The following is a 22,880-nucleotide window of genomic DNA, read 5'->3' as shown; positions in this document are numbered from 1 at the left end:
TTCTCCTTATTATTATTATTATTATTTTATTATTACTATTACTAGTACTATTATTATTATTGATATTATTATTATTATTATTATTACTATTATTGTTATTATTATTCTAGTATTATTTTATTCTTCAATTTTATTACTATTGTGTTTCTTTCTTCTTCTTTTTTAATATTTTTACTTTTTTTGCTGTCAATACTTTTCTTTTTTTTTTCTTCAATATTTTTCATCTTAGCTTTTTAACTCTTGTTTTTTTCAAACCTGTTTTGAAAACGCTTTCCTTGTGCCGAGACTTTATCGAAAATATGATTAAGAGGGTTTATCGAAAACAGTTTATCTACCTCAAACAAGACAAGGTTAAGGTCTGTGTATATCTCATTATACCCCACTTTTGGGATCACACTTGGTATGTTATTATTGTCGTTGTCTAAGAAGTGGATCATTCCATTGGAACCTATTAGTTGCAATTCCAATTGTGGCACTGATGAAAAAACTCACAATGCTTACGTCAAACCAACGAATCAAACCAAAAATTTATATAGTTCATAAATGTTTTGTGTGTTATTTAATCATGATTAAGTACAGCGTATTCATTTCACTTAATTTTGAGACTTTTAAAATTAAACTAATATACTTACCCGCGCGAGGCGCGGATCATTTCAAAGGAAAAAAGAGAGGAGAAAAATATTAAAAACAGATATAAATTGCAGACTACATTTAGCAACCGCATTCAAAAGAATTAAACCAAAAAAACGAAAAGATAAATTTAATCGAATTTTCTCTATAAAATTGTTGCCAGGGACCACTAATTTTCAAGAGATGTTACATCATATTGGAGTAATGCTACACAAGTACTTGGCTTTAAAAGGATTAGTCCACCTGAAAATACAAAAAGATTGTCTCAAGTTATGATCCGCAAAAACAAAGAACGGTTAAAGATCTGTATAATCACAGTAATTAAGACATCACCTCCATTGTGCTTTACTGTGGATCAGAAGTATATGAGCACATGAGCAAGTCAATCATGTTGATCGATGATATAAACGAAGACTCATATGGATAACCAAGATCCTAGAACTACCTAATCTTTGTTAACAGAATCTATATAACTGTTTTAATTACTGATATAGCAGTAATCTTGGTTCCAATCGAAACACCTTCATGAGAAGCTACTTGTTTATTTACAGCCGAGGACAGAGTTTTCTGTTGCATACTTAAGGTAAGTTTTGCTACCTGTAGAAACATATGTATATTACAAACTATTAGATGAATTGATCGGTAAAAAATTGTTCATGTTTCCTCTTTAATATTGGCTGCCCTAGCTTGTGCTGTTAAATTCAGTATCTAATAAAAAAAATCATTAGTAAGGGTATGTCAGGCTGTAAAACCAGGTATCAACAAAGGCAGACAACAATCTTACCCATCTCTAAGGCAATACAAGTTCTCTATTTATTAGCAAAAGACAAAACAATATATTAAATTAGTTGAACATGAAAACTTCAAGGCAAAGAAATTAAAAGGAACTTCCATCTTATGCACTCATGTAAAGTTCAAAGATAAAACTTGTCTCAAATTGAAAAGAAAATCAACATAGATAATCAAGAAAAGAGTATTCTTACATTCCCCATAAAAGGGTCTCAATCCAAAAGAAGAGTAGCAACTCAACCTCACTATGGCCTCTAGTTGTGGCACAGTGGATATTACTATTGTCTCCCTAGTTTCATTTGATTGCCGCCTCATATCCTGAAGCAGATAACGAAAGAAGCAAATATCAGTGAGACATATACAACATTTTCACAATCAAGAAAGTTTTGTACTGAACTGTTGCAGGAAATCTAATTCTGGACAAACCTCATAATGAGCCTGTTGAAATACTTACCTGCCTAATTTTGACATAACTTTATTGTAACATTGAGGCTGCATAATATGGCAATCGCGGATGACAATTGATAGTACAATATTATATGTATCTGCAACAAAAACTCATTAGCTTCAACATGTAGACCTTAAAAATAAGATTGTTGCTTTATCATCACAACATTGTAAGACCATAAGTAGAATAGTTATTACCTACTCCCAAACTGCTTAGCTTCGGTTTAAAGTTAATTTTAAACTCATCATATCCATCATAGCATATTATTCACATTCTCATCTTTTTTTCCACTATTCTTTGTGTCAGACTTACTGGTGCATTGGTCATGGCAAAAAATAACGGTCCTAACTGATTGGTTCTAATCACCTGTGAATAATATTGGAAGGATCTACATTTAGTATATGCACATCTTCATTGTTGATTAACCATTTAAGATGCAAACATATCCAGATAGGAAAAAAAAAGCATAGTTACATATGGTGCGTGGAAGATTTCGAAATACATTCTTTTCTGTTTTTCATCCAAAAGTTCTATAGTGGGAGGCAAAAGTAGTTTCAAATGGAATATTTCCCTATAGTTTTGAATTACCAAAATATTTTCAATTATAATGAATTTCACATTCTCAACAAATAATGAAAATAAATATAAAAAAAGATCATAACTCTCTAACAACATAAGATAGTGATAATACTTTGCTGTTATCATAGTTAACTAATACCTAATAGAATCCAACAAAGTGAAAACAGAATAGCAAACACAGTCTTGTTGTTGGTGAAATGATCTTATCCATGGTAATAATGGCAAAAGATAGCGTCTTTCCAATTTCAAAATAGTAAAAAACCAATTATGTTATGAGTACTGTAAAAACTACTAAATAAGTTAAGTTTTTTTTTCTTTCAGAAATTATCAAAAAATATGGATACACACGAAAGAGGAAAGTTACATGCCGGGTGCCGAAGAGAGGAGGAGAACCAAAGGAATGGAACTGCCATGGATGTCTTTGAGAGTCGTGGAATCAAACTACTTAGCTTGGGTTTAAAGTTTATTTTAAGGTAATTACAAAAAAAATTGATAATTATTTTTTTTTGGTGGGGTCAGGAATGATCTTCTACGCAAAAATACTTACTTAGCTGATAAATTTACAATATGTTAATTCATTACAACCATACCTAGCACCAGTACTCCTAGAGAGCAACTATGTACGAAGTAGATTAAATGTAGAAGAATGTTTACCTCAATCAGTCCCAAGTGGCACAAAATTCTATTTTAAGCAAAGCCAACACAAATCGCATAGTCACTTTAATTTTGATCACTTCTCATCCTTCAAAGTATCCTGACACACAGCAAATAGAACATGTGCAATAGTAACTACGATGGACGAAAAATAGCCTGAAAAAATCATCCCTGGAAGCATACTCAAATAGGAAATTACCATTTTCTTAAGAAATCAAGCAATAATCAGCAAAAAACATGCTCAATGTTCCACCTCTAATCAATTATTTAATGCAAAAATAAATTGCATAAATTCTCGACTTCCTTGTGGACAAAATCGTCGACCAACTCTTGAGAGAATTACTAAAACAGTAGCTCAACTCCATTATCCTCTTCTTACAGCTCGAACTCGCCATGCTAGTTCCATCCATTGACAATCTCTTTAAATCTTAACAGAATGAGTTTCAAGTGCTAATACCACATATTAAGAAACAGTCAATATGTAACCTGCAAAAACAAACACAGTGTAAGTAATAAAAAATAACCCTGAGTCCTTTTATTGAAAAATAAACTTTAATCGCACGATTCTTTTCCGTCATCATAATATGGTACGTAGAAAATGTATTATTTATAGTATGGTACGTAGAAAATGTCCTAGATCGAATGATCATGTCAAAACTTGTGTGTGTTGTTGAATGTTATACCCCGTACTTTAATATTAGGATAAGTTGTAGTAATTCATATGAGCTTGAAGGGATTAAGACCATTAATAAGATTATAGAAGATTTGTGACTATAAGACCCCGTAATTTTAACAACCTTGATACCGTTATATACATTTGATATGGTATTTTGAGTGGAATATTTTTGTAAAACAGTTTGAAAAATATGATTTTATATAATTATTAATATTACTACTTTCAATTACACACATAATATGAGAAAGTTTATGAGATTTTCTTTATTGTAAAGATAGAAATTATTTTCTCACAAGAAAAGAAGGTTATCTTTTTACCATTTTAAGAATTAACCGTACGAAAATTTTACTCTTTATATGAGATTAGAAAAATTATAAGTTGAGAAAATATATGTATTTTTGCATGGATGTTTTAATGAAATAATAGTGTATGTATTTATTTTACATGGTACCACATGAACATGATAGTAGGATGTATAAAGTGTATTAAAAATAAGTAGAATTTTAAATAATTTGAGATAATTCTTAATTATGAGGGTAATTGGGGTAACGGAACATTACCTAATTACCTAATAAGTGGATAAAGATTAAACTTTCCCACCCCATCCCCACGTGGAAGCAAGCCATATCCTAAAGAAATGACTATGAGTCATTTCTTATTAGGTGGCAAACTAATGTGAAGTTTTACACATTCATTTCATTCTTAATAATTTCCATATCAAAGACACTACAATGAGTGGGGGACGTTAGCCATTCTTATAAGTTTCAACAAATTTCCTTCTCAAGACATTACAATGCAATCCTTATAAAATTTCAACACAATTTCTTGCCATCGATTCCTACAAACATTATTATTTTCTAATCAATATTCTTGGAAGTGTAGTTTTTGTGCTGGACCATAGTGCATCACACAGTAATATTTCCTTGGAGCTTTGCCTTATTCAAAAGGCAAGCCATTTAAGATCTTTCTTTAAGATTTTGATGAGGTCATGTGTCTTTTCTTTCTTTTAAATGTGCCTTTATATTATACAATAGTTATAACCTACTTATGTTTGGCAAGAGCAGTAATATTTTGAACGCATAGTTAACCCTACTTTGCGCTCTTCTCCTTCTTCATCCAACCTATGTATACAAATATCATACAGACTTTTTCCTACTTCGATCCTCCATTATATGCTTTGTCGCGTTTGATGTGTATTGGAGGGATTGTCAAGAGAATCGGCTCAGGTATGTTAAGGCTAATCCTTCATTTTGGCATCATCCAAGTAACGATACGTAAACGTAATGCTATTCCATAAGTGGTTCTACTCTTAACAGTTAAGGATGCCCATGTTATTCATTCATGTAAAGTTATATTTAAGTATGTTTAAGTATGTTGCTAAGTCTATATTGAGGCGTACGATAAAGATGTTAATGTTTATAATATAGTGAGACATGCATCTCCATGCATATACCACCGTGCTACGGCCGGTCGGGTAGTTACCACCGGTTGGGCAGTCATGCATCATACGATATGGATAATAGATTCAAAGAGAAGTATTATATATGTAAGTATAATAAGTATGCATATACGGTGGCACTTCAGAGATTCAGGTTGATTCTTATATGTCTTTAATTAATGTTGACTTATTGTTATATTTCAGTTCTGCCTTACCTACTCAGTACATTATTCGTACTGACGTCCTTTTGTTGGGGACGTTGTATTCATACTTGTAGGTATAGATAATCTGTTTGACGGGCTCTCATAGTAGACGAGATTGGTATTCAGTGAAGGATCGGTGAGACTTCACCTCATTCGGAGTGCAGCCGAGTCTATGAGTCATCGGAGTTTTGCTATAGACTTACGAATAGGCCGGTACTCTGTCCCATTTGATGTCAAATAACCTTAGAAGTTTTGTAGACAGAGGTTCATTTTGTACAGTATGTCAGAGGCCTTGACGGCTCATATGTATTCATGTTTTAAGAAAAATGATTCAGTGATATAGTGTTTTCCCACTTACGCTTGTACATTATGAGTTGTGGCCATGTTGGCCCATGATAGTTACAAAAGGAATGAGTTTAGCCAACTCGGCCTATGTATGTTCTAGTTTTGGTCGAATGATCATGAGTTACAGAGTGGTTCGCTCGGGCCAGCTAGGCACCAGGTGCCAGCCACGCCTCCCTAGGTTTGGGGTGTGACATTGAAGGCTTCATTTGTCCTTTCTATTTCAGGGCAACTGATGATATGCTTGCTAAATTGCATCTCTATAACAATGAATGTGGACATGAGCGGAGTGGAGGCATGTTTCCTCTCAGTATGCAGCTTTTGTAGACTTATGCCTAAGTAACAATTTGAAAAGTTCTAGACAGTAGCTAGGATATTTTAAGCCATTGCATCTTTTAAAGAAAAATTTGTCCTTGGCTTTTCCCTCCCAAGCAATCTCTTCTGTGGTCACAAGGAGAAGGGAATTGTATAGTCATGAAATTAGTAATCAGGGTGTCAATTATTTTTAGTCAAAAATTATGGCAAAAAATGCAATTCTTCCAAAAACACTCTATTATATGACTGTCGTATACTAACGAATATGTAAATAGTTTAAAATAGAAGTAAGTCTAAAGTTTAAAAACATAATTTTTTCATCCATCAGATTAACCTCAATTGAAAAAGGACTATCAGGTCTGCGCGATCCAGAACTGCAACACTTGCAGTGCACGATTGTTTGTCCAATAATCATAAGAACACACAAAAATCTGCACTAAATCATTTCTCAAGATGCTTACTAACTATGTGACAATCTGCTACTTTTGAGTTTTCCATCTTAAAGCATTTCTGTTTCTCATGCACGTCTATCTGGAGAAACCTTTCTAAGGTTTTGAGCTTATGGAAGCACTTCTCCCTTCTAACAACTTCCGCAAAGAAGTATATTACATGTAAACTATATACTAAAAAGTAGTATATTGGAAGTAAAGGTGCATCAACATATGTCCTTTAAGCTCCAACGCAAGTGTCCAATGCACATCAAATGAAACTATCTCAAAGGCATAAGATGCTAAAATTTAAGATGTTTTTTTTAAGTAAGTTGCTAAAATTGAAGATGCTATAGACTGTTCCATTATCTATACATTGTTTCCTCTCTTATTAATTTATCTATAAAAAAAGTACTTTTGATTATTCTAAAATTCTGGCCTTAAGCTGCAGGACAAAATAGGCTCTTCTAGACTCAACAATTAAACCCTTTGATTGGTAAATTTTTTCTCTGAATCAGATGCAAAAAGCTTAATTCAGGCACGAGCATTTATGATTAGCAACTTGAGCAATAGTTCTCATGATTAGTGGAAGCAAATTATTCCTTATTGATAAAGGCATCTTTTTTTTTTCGCCTGCTTGTTTTGCGCAGGCACGCCCTACTGGGGTAAATGTAGCACCCCATTTTTCTGCACTTGAGGATTTCACAACTTGCTAAATTACTGTACATCACTATACGACATAGCAACTTTTAAAATTGTATATTGATTTGAACTTACCATATTATTCCAAAAACAGTATGAGTGTTGAAGTTGAAATTTTGCATTTAAACGCATATTACGCAAAGGAAAACTAAAAGAAAATTAGACATACCATATTCAGTATCATCAACAGCAACAGTAGCAACGAACAATAGATGAAAACATAGGCAAATGACGCACATAACTTTTGAGAACTTATGAGATTTCAACTTTCAAAATATTTTGTCTAACCTTCTAAAAAATCTATTTCTCATTGATAGAAAGAAGATAATTACAATTGAAATACTAATTTGTGATGCAATTCTAATTTTGGTCATACCAGAAGAAAAGAAAAAAATACCCCCTGGAGTTCTCGTGATCCAATAGATTGTTACAACTGAATCCCAAAAAGGGGGAAACACAATGTAAGGCCTACTATGAAAAAATTGAAAAAACAAAAAGAATTTAATACAGAGAAACATGACGTGAACATGAAATTTTATACCTTCAAATCTTTCTCACAGACGGTAAAACTCTCTCTCTTATTAATTTCTTCTAGCCTTGGATTTAACGGATTTTAGGTTTTGGTTAAACGGTTGTTGGGTTCAAACACATACTTAAATTATGAGGCGCTTTTAAGTTTCAATTTAAGACAAGACACACTTCCACAATGCCAGGACAAAAGCATGCTAGTATTACTATTGATAATGGTAATCTAAGCAAAAAAAATAGAAAGATACGTGCAATGAATCTATGAATCTCTTTGTAACTGAAAGGTACCCGTAAAGGAGGCAGAAGCTCGGCGTAGCAGAGTGTTGATCGGAGAAGAAAATGGTTAAACTTAAAGAGAATATTAGGGAGCAGTTATATGGATCCCGTCAATTATCACTCCAATACTCAGATTATGACGCTTTCTTTTCCTACAGTTATGTGAGATGTGAGCGCACGTAGGTTCCTTTTTAGTTTAAAATATAGTAGTAATTAAAAAATAAAATAAAAAATAAAAATAATAGAGTTATATGTATTGGTAACTTCTCATCACAATGTAAAATAGAATCGGTTCACATAAAATATTTTCTCAAATATATTAATATTTAATTATCATTAAATTCAAATTCAAAAATAATAACTAATTATTAACTAATTATAAAATATAGAAATTATTGTTTCTTTAAAAAATATATATACGTATTTATTTTATTTTTCAAAATAAAATTCAAAAAGAGAAACTAATTTTACCTAACTAACTAATTTGTCCTAAAGTTGTTACATGGCAAAATATCATGGTTGACTTCTTTCCTTTTAAGTAAATACTAGTATTAGTACCCGAGAGATGCGCGGACACAAACTATGTCAAATTATGATTTGTATTATTTAGGTTATGTGCAAATAAACTTAATATTTAAACTTACACATAAAAATCATAGATAATCATTAAATATTAAGAAAGAAAAAGACATGAAATCATTTTTCAAATCTTGTAGTGGATAAGCTATTTTTTTTTTAAAATCTATAACAATATAATTTCTTGATTTTATTACTTGCATTTCGTTTCGCGATCAATATTAAAGAATACTAAACATGTCACATTGTGATCTATCGTGTTTGAGCATATTAAATCATATTATTTTTATAAAATTCTTACTAAAACTTTATTTTACGTCTCAAGTTCAAATGTCTAATCCTTCTACATTTTTTTCTCTTTTTGTTCTTTGCTTATAGTTATTGTATTACTCATTACATAGTATTGTCATACTGTCATGTAATTTTTTATTAGTTTACCAACTAACTTAATGGCTTGATTATTTTCCTTTTAATAATCATCGATAATTATAATATTTTATTCTTGAAATATAATGTAGTTTTACAATTTATCCTCTTACTCGGGACTCTTTTATCATTTAAATGTATCAATAATATTATATTATCTAGCTATTTAATGTATTTATTTAAACTAATTCAAGTATAAGTATAACTCAAAGTATATATTTAAAGTCTAATATATAGTATTATCTTATTTTCATGTGGTTTTTCATTAACTTGTCACTTCATTTAATATCATTATATAAATATAATATAAATAGATATGTAAAGTTTTAATCTTGCATAAATATTTATTTTATTTTTAAACTATTGCTCTAAATTCTTAAATTATTTCAATTTAGTCAATAATTTTTTTAAGTATTGCATATTTATTTTATTTTATTTTTAAAACTAATTATTAGTATAAATATCCTCACATTATCTCTAATTTATTTTTATTCTTCAATTTTTTTTATGTATTAGACTTTAATTACGTGGCCTTATCCACAATATGACATTTCTTAGTAATCTGCCAATGTAAAGTCGGTATTACGATTATTTATTTTAACTTTCTTAAGTCTGGTATGCAATAGCCTATCATAAGACATGAAAGTTGAAAATGAAAAACAAAACAAACCAAAAAAGAAGAAGAGGGAGGTAGAAGATTTACGTGAAATTTAGGATAGAGTTGATATTAATTACTTCTATTAATAAAAAAAATTCTAAGTATTAATTATTCATTTTATCTCAAAATTGCCAAATAATTTTTTATTAGCTTGCCACTTGGTTTCACCACATTACAAATTATATTCTTATTTTATGTATATTAAAAATATTGATATAGATATGAATATGGATATGAATATAGATATATAAATATAATTTATTAATTCAAAAAAAATATTGCAATTTTTATTAGCTTTGTCCTAATTTTGCTATGTGTCTTACTCTACTCGGCTTAACCACGTTGTAAATTACCATTCTCTTAGTAAAATAATATTTTAGAATATAAATATAGATAAATAATGACGCTGCATATATATCATATCTGTCAAACCAAATATTTTGTTATTAAATAAGCACCAAAATTAAAGGGATAATACCACATAAACTAAACCTTGAGTTAGGAAATATATCATAAAGGAAAATCAGTCCAAATTCACTCCTTTCGTTTATCACTTGGACCAAATTTAAAGGGAGAATATTCCTTAAATAGAACTTTTTATTATCGAAACATTTCTTGAACAATTTAGATTAGATTTTGTCATAATCTTGTTAATCTATATTAGATTTTGTCATAAAATCTATTTAAATTTTGTTTTAAAAGTGTCAAGCAGTACGCCACTTGGCTTAACCTCATGCTTCACTACTCTCTTTTTAATATAATATATAGATATAGATAAATATAGATTTTTCTTTACTTTATATATATATATATATATTTGTATTTTATTGAAGATTATTTTCTGCTGCTTATTTTTTTCATCAGATTATTATTTTAAGTATATTCATTTACTTTTTTTTTTAACTTAGTCCAAAGTATAAAAAGTCATATTATATCTCAATTTACATCTTTTTATTTTTATTTTTTTGTACTATGATTTGTTGGAAATATATATCTGATAAGATTAACTTTATCTTTTAATTATCTACTCAAACTTGAGCATTTCTTTCTCTTTCATAGAATATTTTCTTTTTAAAAAATCAGAGTCATAGTATATATTCTTTCCATAATATAGCAAGATGTTTATTGCAGTAAATATCTCTTATTTTAAGATTTTATTAGAAAAAAGTGCCAAGTGATTTTTCATATTGCAAACTACCCTGCTTTTTTCAAGATTAGAGAAGGATAATATTATTTTACTTAAAGTTCAAACAACTTAATTTTCTCTTTAAGCCTTGCAATCTCTCTTGAGTTTGGAGATGTGGGCATGAATTTATTATTTTGTTGAAGTAGCTTTATTTCCAATAGAAGTCGTTACATAATCAACTACTGATATTCTTACCTGTTGTTAACAAAGGACTGAAGTTCATCTCTAACAATTGAATTGGATGGTTCATGTATTATAATATAAAAATATATCTTATCAATGATATAGATTAGATTCAATTATTTTTGTCTTTCAGTTCAAACTCAAATTCAGAATTTAAATTTTTTGTATCTTTTAATTAAAAGTAATATATATATATATATATAAAGTCATTTCTACTTAAAGTATGATTAGCCTCATATTATCTCTATTTTCGTAGTACGTTTTGTAAAGATTTTTTTTCTTCCGTTTTTTAGGACAATACCATTAGAATATTTCGTCCTTTTTTCTCATCACCTAACTATGTTGTGAAAGTTGCATACGAAACACGCTAATTAGTTAGTAATTAACCATTGTTAATTCTAATATCATTAATTACATTACAAAATTGTCAATTTTGATTATTCACTTTCCACATTATTATTTATTACCAAGTGCCAGGTGGTACCATATTAAAAACAATAAGTGAATCCAATATCATTAATTCCATTACAGATTATCGGTTTAGATTATTCCCTTTCCAAATTCTTTATTACCAAATGCCAAGTTGTTGGATTTTTTTGTAAGCAAAAAAGGAAATACATTAAATATCTATATTATTTAATTAGATTATGTTTTAAAAGTGCCAAGTGGCATTTTCTGAATATGTCACTTGGCTTAGCCTCATGCTTCACTACTCTTCTTTTAATATAATATAGATGTATATAGATTATTTCGTTTAGTATAAGCACTAAGCACTTATATGAATAAATACTTAATTTTTTGACTATGATAATAAAAGTTTTGAGGAAAAAGCCCAACGTCGGAATTTTAAAGCACAATCATTCTCCGGATCTTATGTGAACAGGAGATACTTTATACACCGGGCATAATTTTAGCCAAAAATCCTGACGTATTACTAAAATTTCTCAGCATTATGGCCGAAAAATCTGGTGATCATTAAAAGTCCCAGTACTTCAAAATTCTGGCGACATATATTTAAAATTCTAACATGGAGCTATTTTTCTATAACGTTTTTTAACGGGAACAAAATGTAAATATGGTTCAAAAAAGGTTCGTCTAGTGTAATTTCTTGAAAAAGTTCGGTTGGAACACTTTCCACTTAAATAAGCTTTTCCGCAAATTTGGATTACCAAAAACAAAAACAAAAAAAATTGTTCTCACATTCCTATTCCAACATTACTACAAAGTCTATAATCTCCATAAATCTCTTTCCATCTTAGTTAAAATCTATTTAGTTATTTCTGTCTCTTTGAGTTACTCTTTATCACGGCTTTCTCCAATTCCTTAAGATTCTTTGCCTTAGTTTTTCCTATTACTGGTAAGTCTCCGGCCTTCATGTTTTTTGTTTTTTTTTTCAAAACAATTGAAATAAGCTAAGGGTTCTATTTTTTGATTGAATTCAGGGGAATATTGAGTATTTAGTTGATCCCAACTAGTTTGGGATTGAGGGTTAGTAGTTATTGTATTACTAGAGTTGCGGGTACGACCTGGTTCTGAAGGCCGAGCTGTTCTATGACCCTCGATCTGATGATATTGGCCGAGCTACCTGGATCAATTAACACACGCTTAATTTTAATTATATTCATGAGTACGGATATTACCAGTGCATCGTTATGGGGTTGGGTGATTCCCTCTGCATCTTCATCATTGAAAGACAAAGTCCCTATGGGTGTGTAATCTTGAGTTCGAGATCGCTTTTCCCTCACAATCGATGTTTTAGTGCGTTTAAGCACTGGTCCCTGAGGGGTATCGACGTCGCCGATGATCATGTGAATGACGTGTTGCGGTTCTTCTAGCTCGTTTTTCTTGCCGAAGTCCTTACTTTTGAAATGATTCTTCGTCCTATCACTCAGAAATTCCCGAAGGTGCCCTTTGTTAAATAAGCGGGCTACTTCCTCTCTTAATTGCCTACAATCTTCCGTCCTGTGGCCATGGGTGCCATGATATTCGCACATTTGATTGGGATTCCTTTGGGCAGGATCGGTCTACATGGGTCGAGGCCACCTGGTGTCTTTGATGCGTCTGATAGCCAACACGATGGCGGATGCATTAATGTTGAAGTTATATTCCGATAATCGAGGAACTCCTATAGGATCAGCATATTTATCAAAGCCGCTCTTGCTCATAAGTCCCCGAGAATTTTTCCCTCTATCAGTCCTTCGATAGTTCTGAACTGTATCACGTGCTGAACCGTTGTTCACCCGATTTGTGACGTACGATTGATATCGGTCTCTGTTTGACCTTTGTTCTCTATTGATCTCCCTCTGGTTTTTAGTGGTTGTGTGGTTCTAACGCACGGGTCCATACGGAGCTCCCAATTGATCGTCCTCGACCCTGATTTTCGATTGATAACGGTTGTGTACATCTGCCCAAGTTATTGCTGGGTACTCGATCAAATTTTGTTTCAGCCGACGTGATGCTGTCGAACTTCGCTCGTTCAACCCTTGGATGAAAGCTTGTACGGCCCAATCGTCTGTGACCGGTGGCAAATCCATACGTTCTATTTGAAATCGGGATACGAATTCTCTCAGCATTTCGTTACCCCTTTTTTTCACTTTGAAGAGGTCTGATTTCCTTGTTGCAACTTTTATGGCACCAGCATGTGCTTTTATGAACGAATCTGCTAACATGGCAAAAGAATCGATGGAATTTGGTGGTAAGTTGTGATACCAGATCATTGCTCCCTTTGCGAGGGTCTCTTCGAACTTTTTCAACAATACGGATTCGATCTCATCGTCTTCCAAATCGTTGCCTTTGATGGCACATGTGTAGGAGGTGACATGTTCGTTAGGATCAGTCGTACCGTTATATTTGGAAATTTCGGGAATACGAAATTTTTTGGGGATTGGTTTTGGGGCCGCGCTCGAGGGAAAAGGCTTTTGTATGAATTTTTTCGAATCAAGCCCTTTTATCATCGGCGGAGCCCCCGGAATTTGATCGACCCTATCATTATACGTTTCCACTTTCTTGTCGTTGGCTTCGACTCGTTTTGTGAGTTCCTCGAGCAATTTAGCAATTTTAGGAGCGGTCCCCGATTCTTGCTCGTTTGATTTCACTATGACGGGCTCCGTTCTGGGGGTGACTTCTCGAGGAAGTGGGTTGGAGTTCGGCCTGCTTTGCATATGAGTTTGGCTCTGCAACTGAGCTATCACTGCTTGTTGGGCTTGTAGCATTTCGAAAATCATACGCAAGCTGACCCTGACTTCCCCCATGTTGTGGGTGTCTCGGGCTATCGTTCGAGCCTCACCCTAAATGCTTCTTTCCGGTTCGGAAAGCTGATTCGCCTCCAGAGCTATTTGTGAATTGACATCCAATGGTAATTCAGCTCGAATTTCGGGTTCTTCGATTCGAGCCTCGTTTCCATCGTTAGGTAACCTTCCGGTCCCGGGCGCCAAGTTGTTGGTTTCATCTTTAAGGCCGGCTTCAAGGTCGATAGGTAGAGCCATTGCTGACTTGAAGTTGTAAGCTGGAGTGTACTGTAGATTTATATCAAACAATCACTGTTATCCTTAGCCCCACAGTGGACGCCAAGCTGTTTACCCGAAAAATCGAATAACGTTAAATTTAGGTATGGTTCTAAGGATACGCAAATTTCTTTGATACAAAAATAACAATACTAATATTTTCACTATTAAAACGGGGATGATGAACAGGGAAATTGAATAAGTTGAGACGAAACAAGCACAAAGAAATCTCAATGTATCAGATAAAAGGATGTGTTTATTGCACTTTGTCGCTCTTTAGCTTACAAGGATCCTGCCTTTTATAATAGAGGGTCATTGCTTTATCTATAACAACATAATAAAATAATACATATAGTGGAGGACCCATGATGATTTGTCTCTTCCTCGGTTCTTGCCAAGATTCTCTCCCTTGGTGCGGTTGTAACGGCTCTTATCTGCGAGCTTGATACTGGCTCGAGCTCGGTATTAGATCGAGCCCCCGGTCTTGGTTCGAGCTCGATTCTGTCTTGGGGCATCGATATTCGGGGCCAGTGTTGGTCGGTCTAGGCATCTTCGATGAACTACGAATGGTCTCGTAGTTCGATTTGGATATGGGCTCGATAATGATACCGAGTCTTGTCATTGATCGGTCTATTAGCTCGAAGCTCGACGTCTCTACTTCGGAATTCGACCGAGCTCATCATGTAGATACCCTTCGATCGAAACGCCATCGTCCCGACCAGTCTTTATGACTGAGAATCGATTTTGACCGTATACACTAATATAGTCTAAACTTCATATCACTAAATTATATAAACAACATTTATAGATATTGTTGTCGAATGTGTGAATTTTGGAGGAATAGAATTAACAGGAAGTTGAACTACTATGCAATACCACATCTAAGGCTATAAAAAAGAATCTAATAATAGTCTAAACTCCATAGCACTAAATTATATATAAACAACATTTATAGATGTTGTTGGTTAAAGCGTGACCTTATTTTTAGACATTGTTGTTGAAGGTGTGACCTCTTTCTTTTCCTTATTTTGTCTATAGATATCCAGATTCATGTAGTTGTTATCCACTGCAAGCATGCGAAGACAACATTTATAGATATTGTTGTCGAAGGCATGAGTTTAGTAGGAAGAGAAAGAAGAAGAGTTAGAGGCATGACTTTTGAAGAAGTTAAAAGAGTTGTACTTTTTGGAGGAATAAAGAGCAAAATAAAAGAAAAACATGAGTAGAAATACATCATAATGCAGCAAACAAAAAGTGAGGAACAAAGATCGGATTTGCTGTGGCAAGGATGAAATACGAGGAAGAGTAAATAACGATTGGTTACAATTAAGATGAAGAGAGTGGCGTGACCGTTCAAAGAGTAAAAAGAGGGGTGTCTTTTGAAGGAAGAGAAAGAGCACTTAGATACGGCCAAAAAGCAAGATATGAGAAATTTGGAAAATAGATTTCATGATTTTTATAATATTGCTGGGAAAAAAGTAACTTTTTCCTGATCATTATGTGTGTTAACATTTTCAAAGAACAGAAAATTAGAGTAGAGCATGAAAAATTATAATAATGCTAATATAGCAACAATTTATATTCAATCAAACAAAAATAAGAAGGCATTGCAATTTTGCTAGAAAAAACTATATATTTTCCTGATCATTATAATGTTGCCACTATGTTTAATGCATATTCCGCTTCAAGCAGAACAACAAATTGTAGAGAAGGAAATACTAACAGAGGAGGAAGTTGAACGACTATATATCCAATATTAATTTCTGAGGCTACAATGAAAATCTGATATAGTTTATACTTCATATCACTAAAGTGTATATAAACAACATTTATAGATATTGTTGTCGAATGCTCATTTTGGAGGAAGAGAAGTACCAGGAAGCTCAAATTCTATGTAATGCCAAAATCTAAGGCTATAATAAGAATCCAATATAGTCTAAACTTCATAACACTAAACTACATGTAAACAACATTTATAGATATTATTGCCGAAGGCGAGAGTTTAGTAGGAAGAGAAAGAAGAAGAGTAGGAGGCTTTTCAGTGTTAAATGCATATGTCGCTCTTCAATCAGAACACAAAGGAGTTGAGCAGGACAAATATAATAATGCTAATATAGTAAGAATCTATATATAATCAACTTTAAAAAATATTGTTATCGAACTTTGTTCGGAAAATTTTTTAGCAGTAATACAGTATTCTTGTATTCCATATCAGAGACACAGGTATTATCAATTGTGAAAAAATCATAGTAGTTTTGCATTTTTGCAAGTATTTTAGAATCTTTAGATCCTTAGTTATTAATTACGAGAAAAATGATAGTTTTCCAGAATTATTACAGCATCAGTTATGAATTGTGGAAAAAGCATAATACTTATCGAAGAAGGTTTGGACTGTACCTCAAGCTTTTGATTGTGTTTTGGCATCCTTGGTTGTCCACACCTATAAAATTAGATTAGAGTTTAAATAATTTTGTAAGAGTCAAGTATAAAAGAATATGGCGTAAAATATAAAGATTAACTTTGAAAGGATTACAGAGCGGCAATTATGGAGGGAATACCAATTTTTCCTGAAATCGGGGGCCCGGGATGGGTTTCTTCGAAAGACTTCATCGGTGTCGAAGTTAGTATATATATGGTGAGGAAAAAATATAAAGAGTAGCACCGTGAATAAACAGATATTTATGATTTCCCCAAAAATGGAATAGCACAAAGAAAGTAGATGGAGTTGAGTTCATAGAAATTAACACAGTTAAAGGTATGAGAGAAATTCAGTAGGAATAAGAAAGGTGAAAAATTACAGAGTAATTGATATAGTTTTGAAAGAGAGATAAGTATGCGAAAGAGAGAGGGAGTAAAGAAGCTTTGTTAAAAGAAAAGAAGCGTTACGGGAAGAAACCGTTGCGTATGTGAAGCGGTTTGATGGTTAATTTCAGGTTTAAAGTGCAAAAAAAACCTAAAAGCAAGAAAATTCATTTGCTGCTAAATGAGAGTGCCACGTAGCCGGTGTAAATCCCTCAATTATAGATATATATAGATTATTGCCAATTTAAACTTGTTTTTATTGCTTTTTGCATTTGTTTGCATCATTGCATGTGTAATTCTTGATTCTATGGATGATTTCTTTATTAAAAATCTAATCTTTACTTGCTATTTCAGATATGATTTAAGTTATATATACTGACAGTAGGATTTAAGTTGTATTTGTTGCGCTCATGAAAAATACCTAAAAATTTGTCCGATTGTGTAAATATTCTTTTTAAAAGAGAATGTGTCATAGAGTGAGTATCTCAGCTAATTTATGTGTCATAGTTAGAGCACGTCTGTCATACTCCCTATGTGGCAATTTATGTGAGTTCGGATTTCGAGAATCAAACTTATTAATTTTGATCGTGAATTAGGACATAGGATCTTTGATTTTTGAAATAAAATTTACATATTTGGAAACTACGTAAAAAGTACTATAAGTCACAATAATTAATAATTTAAAATATTTAAAGACATGAAAAAATCGCAGTCATGAAAAACTCATTGGACCCTCGAAATCTGACTACCGCCACATAAATTTGGACGGAGAGAGTAGTTATTTTAGGTGGTTGTACTAGGATTCTGTGGGAAGAATCACGGTAGTTGATTTTCACATCAAAATCTAGTGTCAACTAGGTATTTCTTTTACCGTAAAGTTCCGCCAATTGACATTTATCTTTTGCCCCGTCAATTCTTCTGTACATCCCGGAGACATTATTGCTCTAATGCTAGTTTATAGTTAGTATGATCCATTTACTTCAGGATCGGAGATCGTTGAAGGCAACTTCTGGTTTGTGCTCCAGTAGTAATCATGGGTATAGATGTGGCATCTCAGTTAGCCCATATTTCAGCTGAAACTGGTATTGAACAGAACAACATTCTGAAATAAAATGGGAAAATGAATCATGTTGCCGGGGTTACCGATCCCATGAAATTCGGCTGTCATGGTATTGAAGAACCAATTAAGGAGGAAAGGAAGAGAGTTCCTTTAATCAGCCTCCGGGAGAATGCAGTTGATGAATGGCCTCAAGAAAAACAGGTCCATTCTTTCTACATTGTCAAATATCGGAGATTCGAAGACCAAAAGCTGAAGTCCAAAATAGAACAGGCCGAAATCGAGCTACAGAAAAAGAACAAAGCAAGATTGCAGATTATTGAAAAGTTAAAGGCCATAAGGGTGAGTTTCACTATTATCTTCTTTTGGCTGAGGATTGGAAGAATCCTATTTGTATCCTAATGAAGATAACATCATGCCTATATTCAAACAAATGACTGAAAAATTTTCAGAAGAAAATAGTAATAGATGAAGCTCTAGGGTGAACTCACTTATGCATATAAACGCGATGTTCTTGCCTTTTTATTGAAAACCAGATGTTTGAAAGAGTGGAATTAGAAGTTGCAATAATTTGAATTCTCATAACCTGTTAGTCTAATTGACTATCAATGCGTTGTTGTCTTCTAATTAGAACTTGGAACTGTTAAGAGTCAAACATGAATAGGGATGTGAATACATTATAATCGTGTAAAAGCAATTGTTTTCAATAGTTAATCCTTTTTCAACATCAATGGTAGTTAATCCAGCACTTCAATTTTGCCTTAGCCGCTTACCGTCGATGAGATTTCAGAAATAGCATGTTATATATTACCTTTACACAAGGCCCTCTTAAGTTAGCTGCAGGTTCGCCCGAACTCTTCTTTAAAGAGTGTACTGTAAAACTTATTAAACAAGTCCTTGGCTGCAGGCAGATAGAGCTCAGCTCATTGAGCAAAGGAAATCTCTAAGTGCTGAGAATCAGCAGTTTTGGACAAAGATTGATGAGAAAAGAAAGGAAGTCAAACCGTTGCATGATGCCTTGGGCGAGCTCCGTGGTGCTAGGAATACCGGCACAGAGAGGGGTTATAGTCTGTGTTCATCTGAGGAGGAGCTTAACAATCTTGTAAGCTTTAGTCTTCTTCGCTCTTTTTCTTTCCGCTTCTACTTACCTGTATCAAGCTGAGTAATTGAAAAGCACATGCTGTTAATAATATTTTTCTTTAATTTTGGAAATTCATTAGATCAAAAGCCTGGAGTACCGCATTCAACATGAAAGCATTCCTCTGACTGAAGAGAAGCAAATTCTCAGGGAAATCAAGCAACTTGAAGGAACAAGGGAAAATGTTAAAAAGAATGCTGCTGCGAGAGCAGATATTCTGGAGTCGAAAGGTGACAAGGAATCAATTCAAAACCAGGTCAAAGTAAGGCTCTGAAATTTATTTGCTTACTTTTATGGTCTCGAAATTTCTGGTTTCCTGGCTTAAATAATGAAGGGTTTTTTTCATTTTTGACCCGCCGGCCAAAAATAATTACAGGCGCTAGCCCAAATATACAAAACATATATGCTGATTATGTACATTTATGTATATTGAATGTAATTTATACTTACTATACAAAGCATATACATTTGCGGACTATTATTTTTTTGGCCTTTCTATTGGTATGCCTTGATAACTAATAACTCTTCAAATACTTCATCCACTGTAGCTTATAAGTTTTGACTTAGATGGAGTCCGCAAGGAGCAACAGACGGTAAAGGCCAAGCTTAAGAAACTGGATGATCACATCGATGACATAACAAAGCAGATCAAGTCATCGGATGAGGAAGTGAAGGAAATAGTACGGAAGAGAGAAAGCACTTACAAACATATTCTTGAATTGAGAAAACAACGTGATGAAGGGGTATGTTTTCTGTTTAATATCCTATCACTACTGGTCTTTGGTAAACATATGCGTGATTACGAGCTTACGAGCATCTTATGAATTGTATACAATGATGTTTAGTTATCTATTATGTTTTGTTTTGCTCCATGGGGTGAAGACAACATGGGAAATATAAATAGAAAATCTGCAGTTTCCTTTGACATTACAAAGAGAAGCGGAGCCAAGATTTCAACGTTATGGGTTCTAGATTTTAGAACGATGACTTCAAGTGATAATAACTGAGTTCTAAGTTTAATATTTGTTCATATTTAATGAATTTTTTAACACAAATACACTGTTTCAAATTCATCTCATTCATCAGAAAATTTTCCAGTGCATCTGATAATCTGAATATTAATGGTTTTTCATTTGCTGCAACTTTGTAGAGAGATTAGTATCTGGCTTGATTTTGACAAGTATGTCCTTCAAATTTTTCTTCAGAATTCTCCTTTCTACAAAAACTCCACGATGTTACAGAAAGCCAAACAGCTTGCAGATAAGAAGGATATTGATGCCCTTAAAGAACTTTCGCTGATGGAGGTATGTTGGGTCCTTTACCAATCTTTAGCTAAGTTGAGGACTCTTTACTTTCGGTGTCGCACCCGTGTTGATACGATATAGGTGTGGCTGTTCAATCAATCTTGGGTATTTTGACCAAAATCAACGGAGAAATTTGGGACGGATACAATGATTTCTGAAATACAAACAAAAGCTAGGGTGAACTTGAAGAAAATGGAATACCTTGTATAAAGAAATTTCTATGTCAGTCATTTTCCTTATATTTCATTCTTGAATTCTCCTCTTCATCAATAGTTTCTCCTTCTCAGCATACCTTGTAAGTTTTCCACATGTCTCATAATATAGACATATTTTTATAACTCTATTTTTAGATACTTGATGTATTTTTAGCTGAATCCTGGCACCCGTATCCGTACCTGTATTTGTACCCCCGAATTTTAAAATTTAGATAATGAAGGATACGACCGCCGTATCGGACACCCACACTCGAGTCCTAGCAACTTAGATCTTTAGATACAAAAAGTTTTTGCTTTGCATGTGTTTGTGTTGACAATTGTTTTTATGTCTTTAGGTCGGGAACTTCATGTCTCTCTGGAGTGTTAATAAGGCTTTTAGAGATGACTACGAGAGGAGAATTTTATCATCGCTTGACATTAAGCAGTTGAGCAGGGATGGCAGGATGAGGAACCCTGACGAGAAGCCTCTAGTGTCACCTGAGGCACGGACCATGTCACAGACAGAGGTTGCACCGAGAACTAATGCGAATCCACCAAAGGAAGATCCCGTTTCTACCGCACAACTTGATGCTTCTTCAACACGGGAAGTACAAAAAGAGAAGAATAGCAAGGAGCTGAAAGATGCAAATGGCAAAAACACGAGTACTCTGAAAGAAGATTTTGATTTCGTTGATGGTAGTGAAGAAGTCTATGGTTTAGAAAAGCTACCCGAGGATACTAATGCCAAGCGGAACGATGTTGATGAAGTAAAATTGAGAGAGATGAAGAGAGAAGAGGAAATAGCAAAAAATAGGCAGGCAATGGAGAGGAAGAAGAAGTTGGCCGAGAAAGCAGCTGTTAAAGCAGCATTAAAAGCTCAGAAAGAAGCTGAAAAGAAGCTCAAGGAAATTGTCCTTCCGATTCCTTATGATATTACTCTCTTTTAGTTTCATATTGGAGAAATCTACATTAGCTCTCGACTTATCTAGTGCTTTTAACACTTTTCAGGACCTTGAGAAGAAAGCGAGGAAAAAGGCCGGTGCTGTTGTTACTGGTCAAGATCCTACCGAGGATCCAACTGAGACAGCTGAGGAGGAGAAGGCGGAGGGAAAGGTTGAAAGTCCAGTTGCACCTAAGTTCAAGGAGCGCAAAGAGAACATTGTTAGGCATAGAGCAACACGTGCAAAAGGCTCGGAGATTCCTACAGTTATATTAAAACGCAAAAAGGGAAGAAACTACTGGCAGTGGGCTGCTCCTGCCGCTCTGGTAGTGTTGTTACTTCTTGTCGCGGCATACAAGTATATGCTCTAGGATATTATTGACGTCGAAATTAGAATGAAGTGAAAGAGGGAAAATGTGATCTTTCTCAAATATATTGCAATAGCAAGGTAACTTTTAGTTATTCCTTTTTTATTTTTTTCATGGTTTTTTGCATCCTAGACTATAGGGATAGGATAGTTATAATTTTGATGGTAGATGAGGCAGGTCCGAGATACTTCAGAAAGAGTAATTATACTTTTTTTGGTTTTGACAGTGTAGTTTCAGGTTTTGAGATTTGCTTAGAGATTAGGCCTTTCAAATTTTGATATTTGCTTAGAGATATATCGACTGGGTGTTTCTTTTGTAATCAGTGACGAGAGCCAGAATTTTTTTACTAAGGGGATTCAACATATAATATATATACATACATACATATCTTTTTTTTACGTATAATTTTCTGCCGAAGGATGTGTTTTTTTTATTACCTCCTACTTATTTCATTGAGATTCAAGAGAAAAACCTTGCCGGGCCACTTTTAAATTTGTTACAACAGGAATGATAATATTACTATGTGGTAATGATCGA

General features: G+C 33.4%; 2 protein-coding genes across 10 annotated transcripts; one reads left to right on the top strand and one right to left on the bottom strand.

Annotated features, from left to right (window-relative positions):
• Window positions 1–679: 679 nt before the first annotated feature.
• Window positions 680–17,491, bottom strand: LOC104103797 (uncharacterized). 9 transcript variants are annotated; one of them, XR_001970725.3, is made up of 7 exons: window positions 17,099–17,467; window positions 16,938–16,980; window positions 3,300–3,586; window positions 3,101–3,200; window positions 2,065–2,233; window positions 1,874–1,964; window positions 680–1,737 (listed from the first exon to the last, which is right to left on the bottom strand). XR_001970725.3 is itself a non-coding variant. In XM_070181996.1 (3 exons), exon 3 carries the CDS (start codon window positions 14,286–14,288, stop codon window positions 13,365–13,367), a length of 924 nt encoding a protein of 307 aa, XP_070038097.1. In that variant the 5' UTR covers window positions 14,289–15,606; window positions 16,938–16,980; window positions 17,099–17,491; the 3' UTR covers window positions 11,744–13,364. The 9 variants fall into 9 exon arrangements, 2 of the variants coding, with proteins under 2 accessions (XP_070038097.1, XP_070038096.1); XR_004508967.2 differs by lacking the exon at window positions 2,065–2,233 and having other exon boundaries at window positions 680–873; window positions 964–1,737; XR_001970724.3 differs by lacking the exon at window positions 2,065–2,233 and having other exon boundaries at window positions 680–1,065; window positions 1,614–1,737; window positions 17,099–17,463.
• Window positions 12,370–22,129, top strand: LOC104103798 (proton pump-interactor 1-like). The gene is made up of 7 exons (XM_070181994.1): window positions 12,370–12,394; window positions 18,327–18,741; window positions 19,307–19,501; window positions 19,620–19,799; window positions 20,086–20,280; window positions 20,743–20,841; window positions 21,392–22,129. The coding sequence occupies exons 2-7, from the start codon at window positions 18,463–18,465 to the stop codon at window positions 21,980–21,982; spliced, it is 1,539 nt and encodes a 512-aa protein (XP_070038095.1). The 5' UTR covers window positions 12,370–12,394; window positions 18,327–18,462; the 3' UTR covers window positions 21,983–22,129.
• The last annotated feature ends 751 nt before the right edge of the window (window positions 22,130–22,880 follow it).

This window comes from Nicotiana tomentosiformis, chromosome 8, assembly GCF_000390325.3.
Source record: "Nicotiana tomentosiformis chromosome 8, ASM39032v3, whole genome shotgun sequence".
Classification (NCBI taxonomy): Eukaryota; Viridiplantae; Streptophyta; class Magnoliopsida; order Solanales; family Solanaceae; genus Nicotiana; species Nicotiana tomentosiformis.
This window is presented reverse-complemented; position numbering and strand designations above follow the sequence as displayed.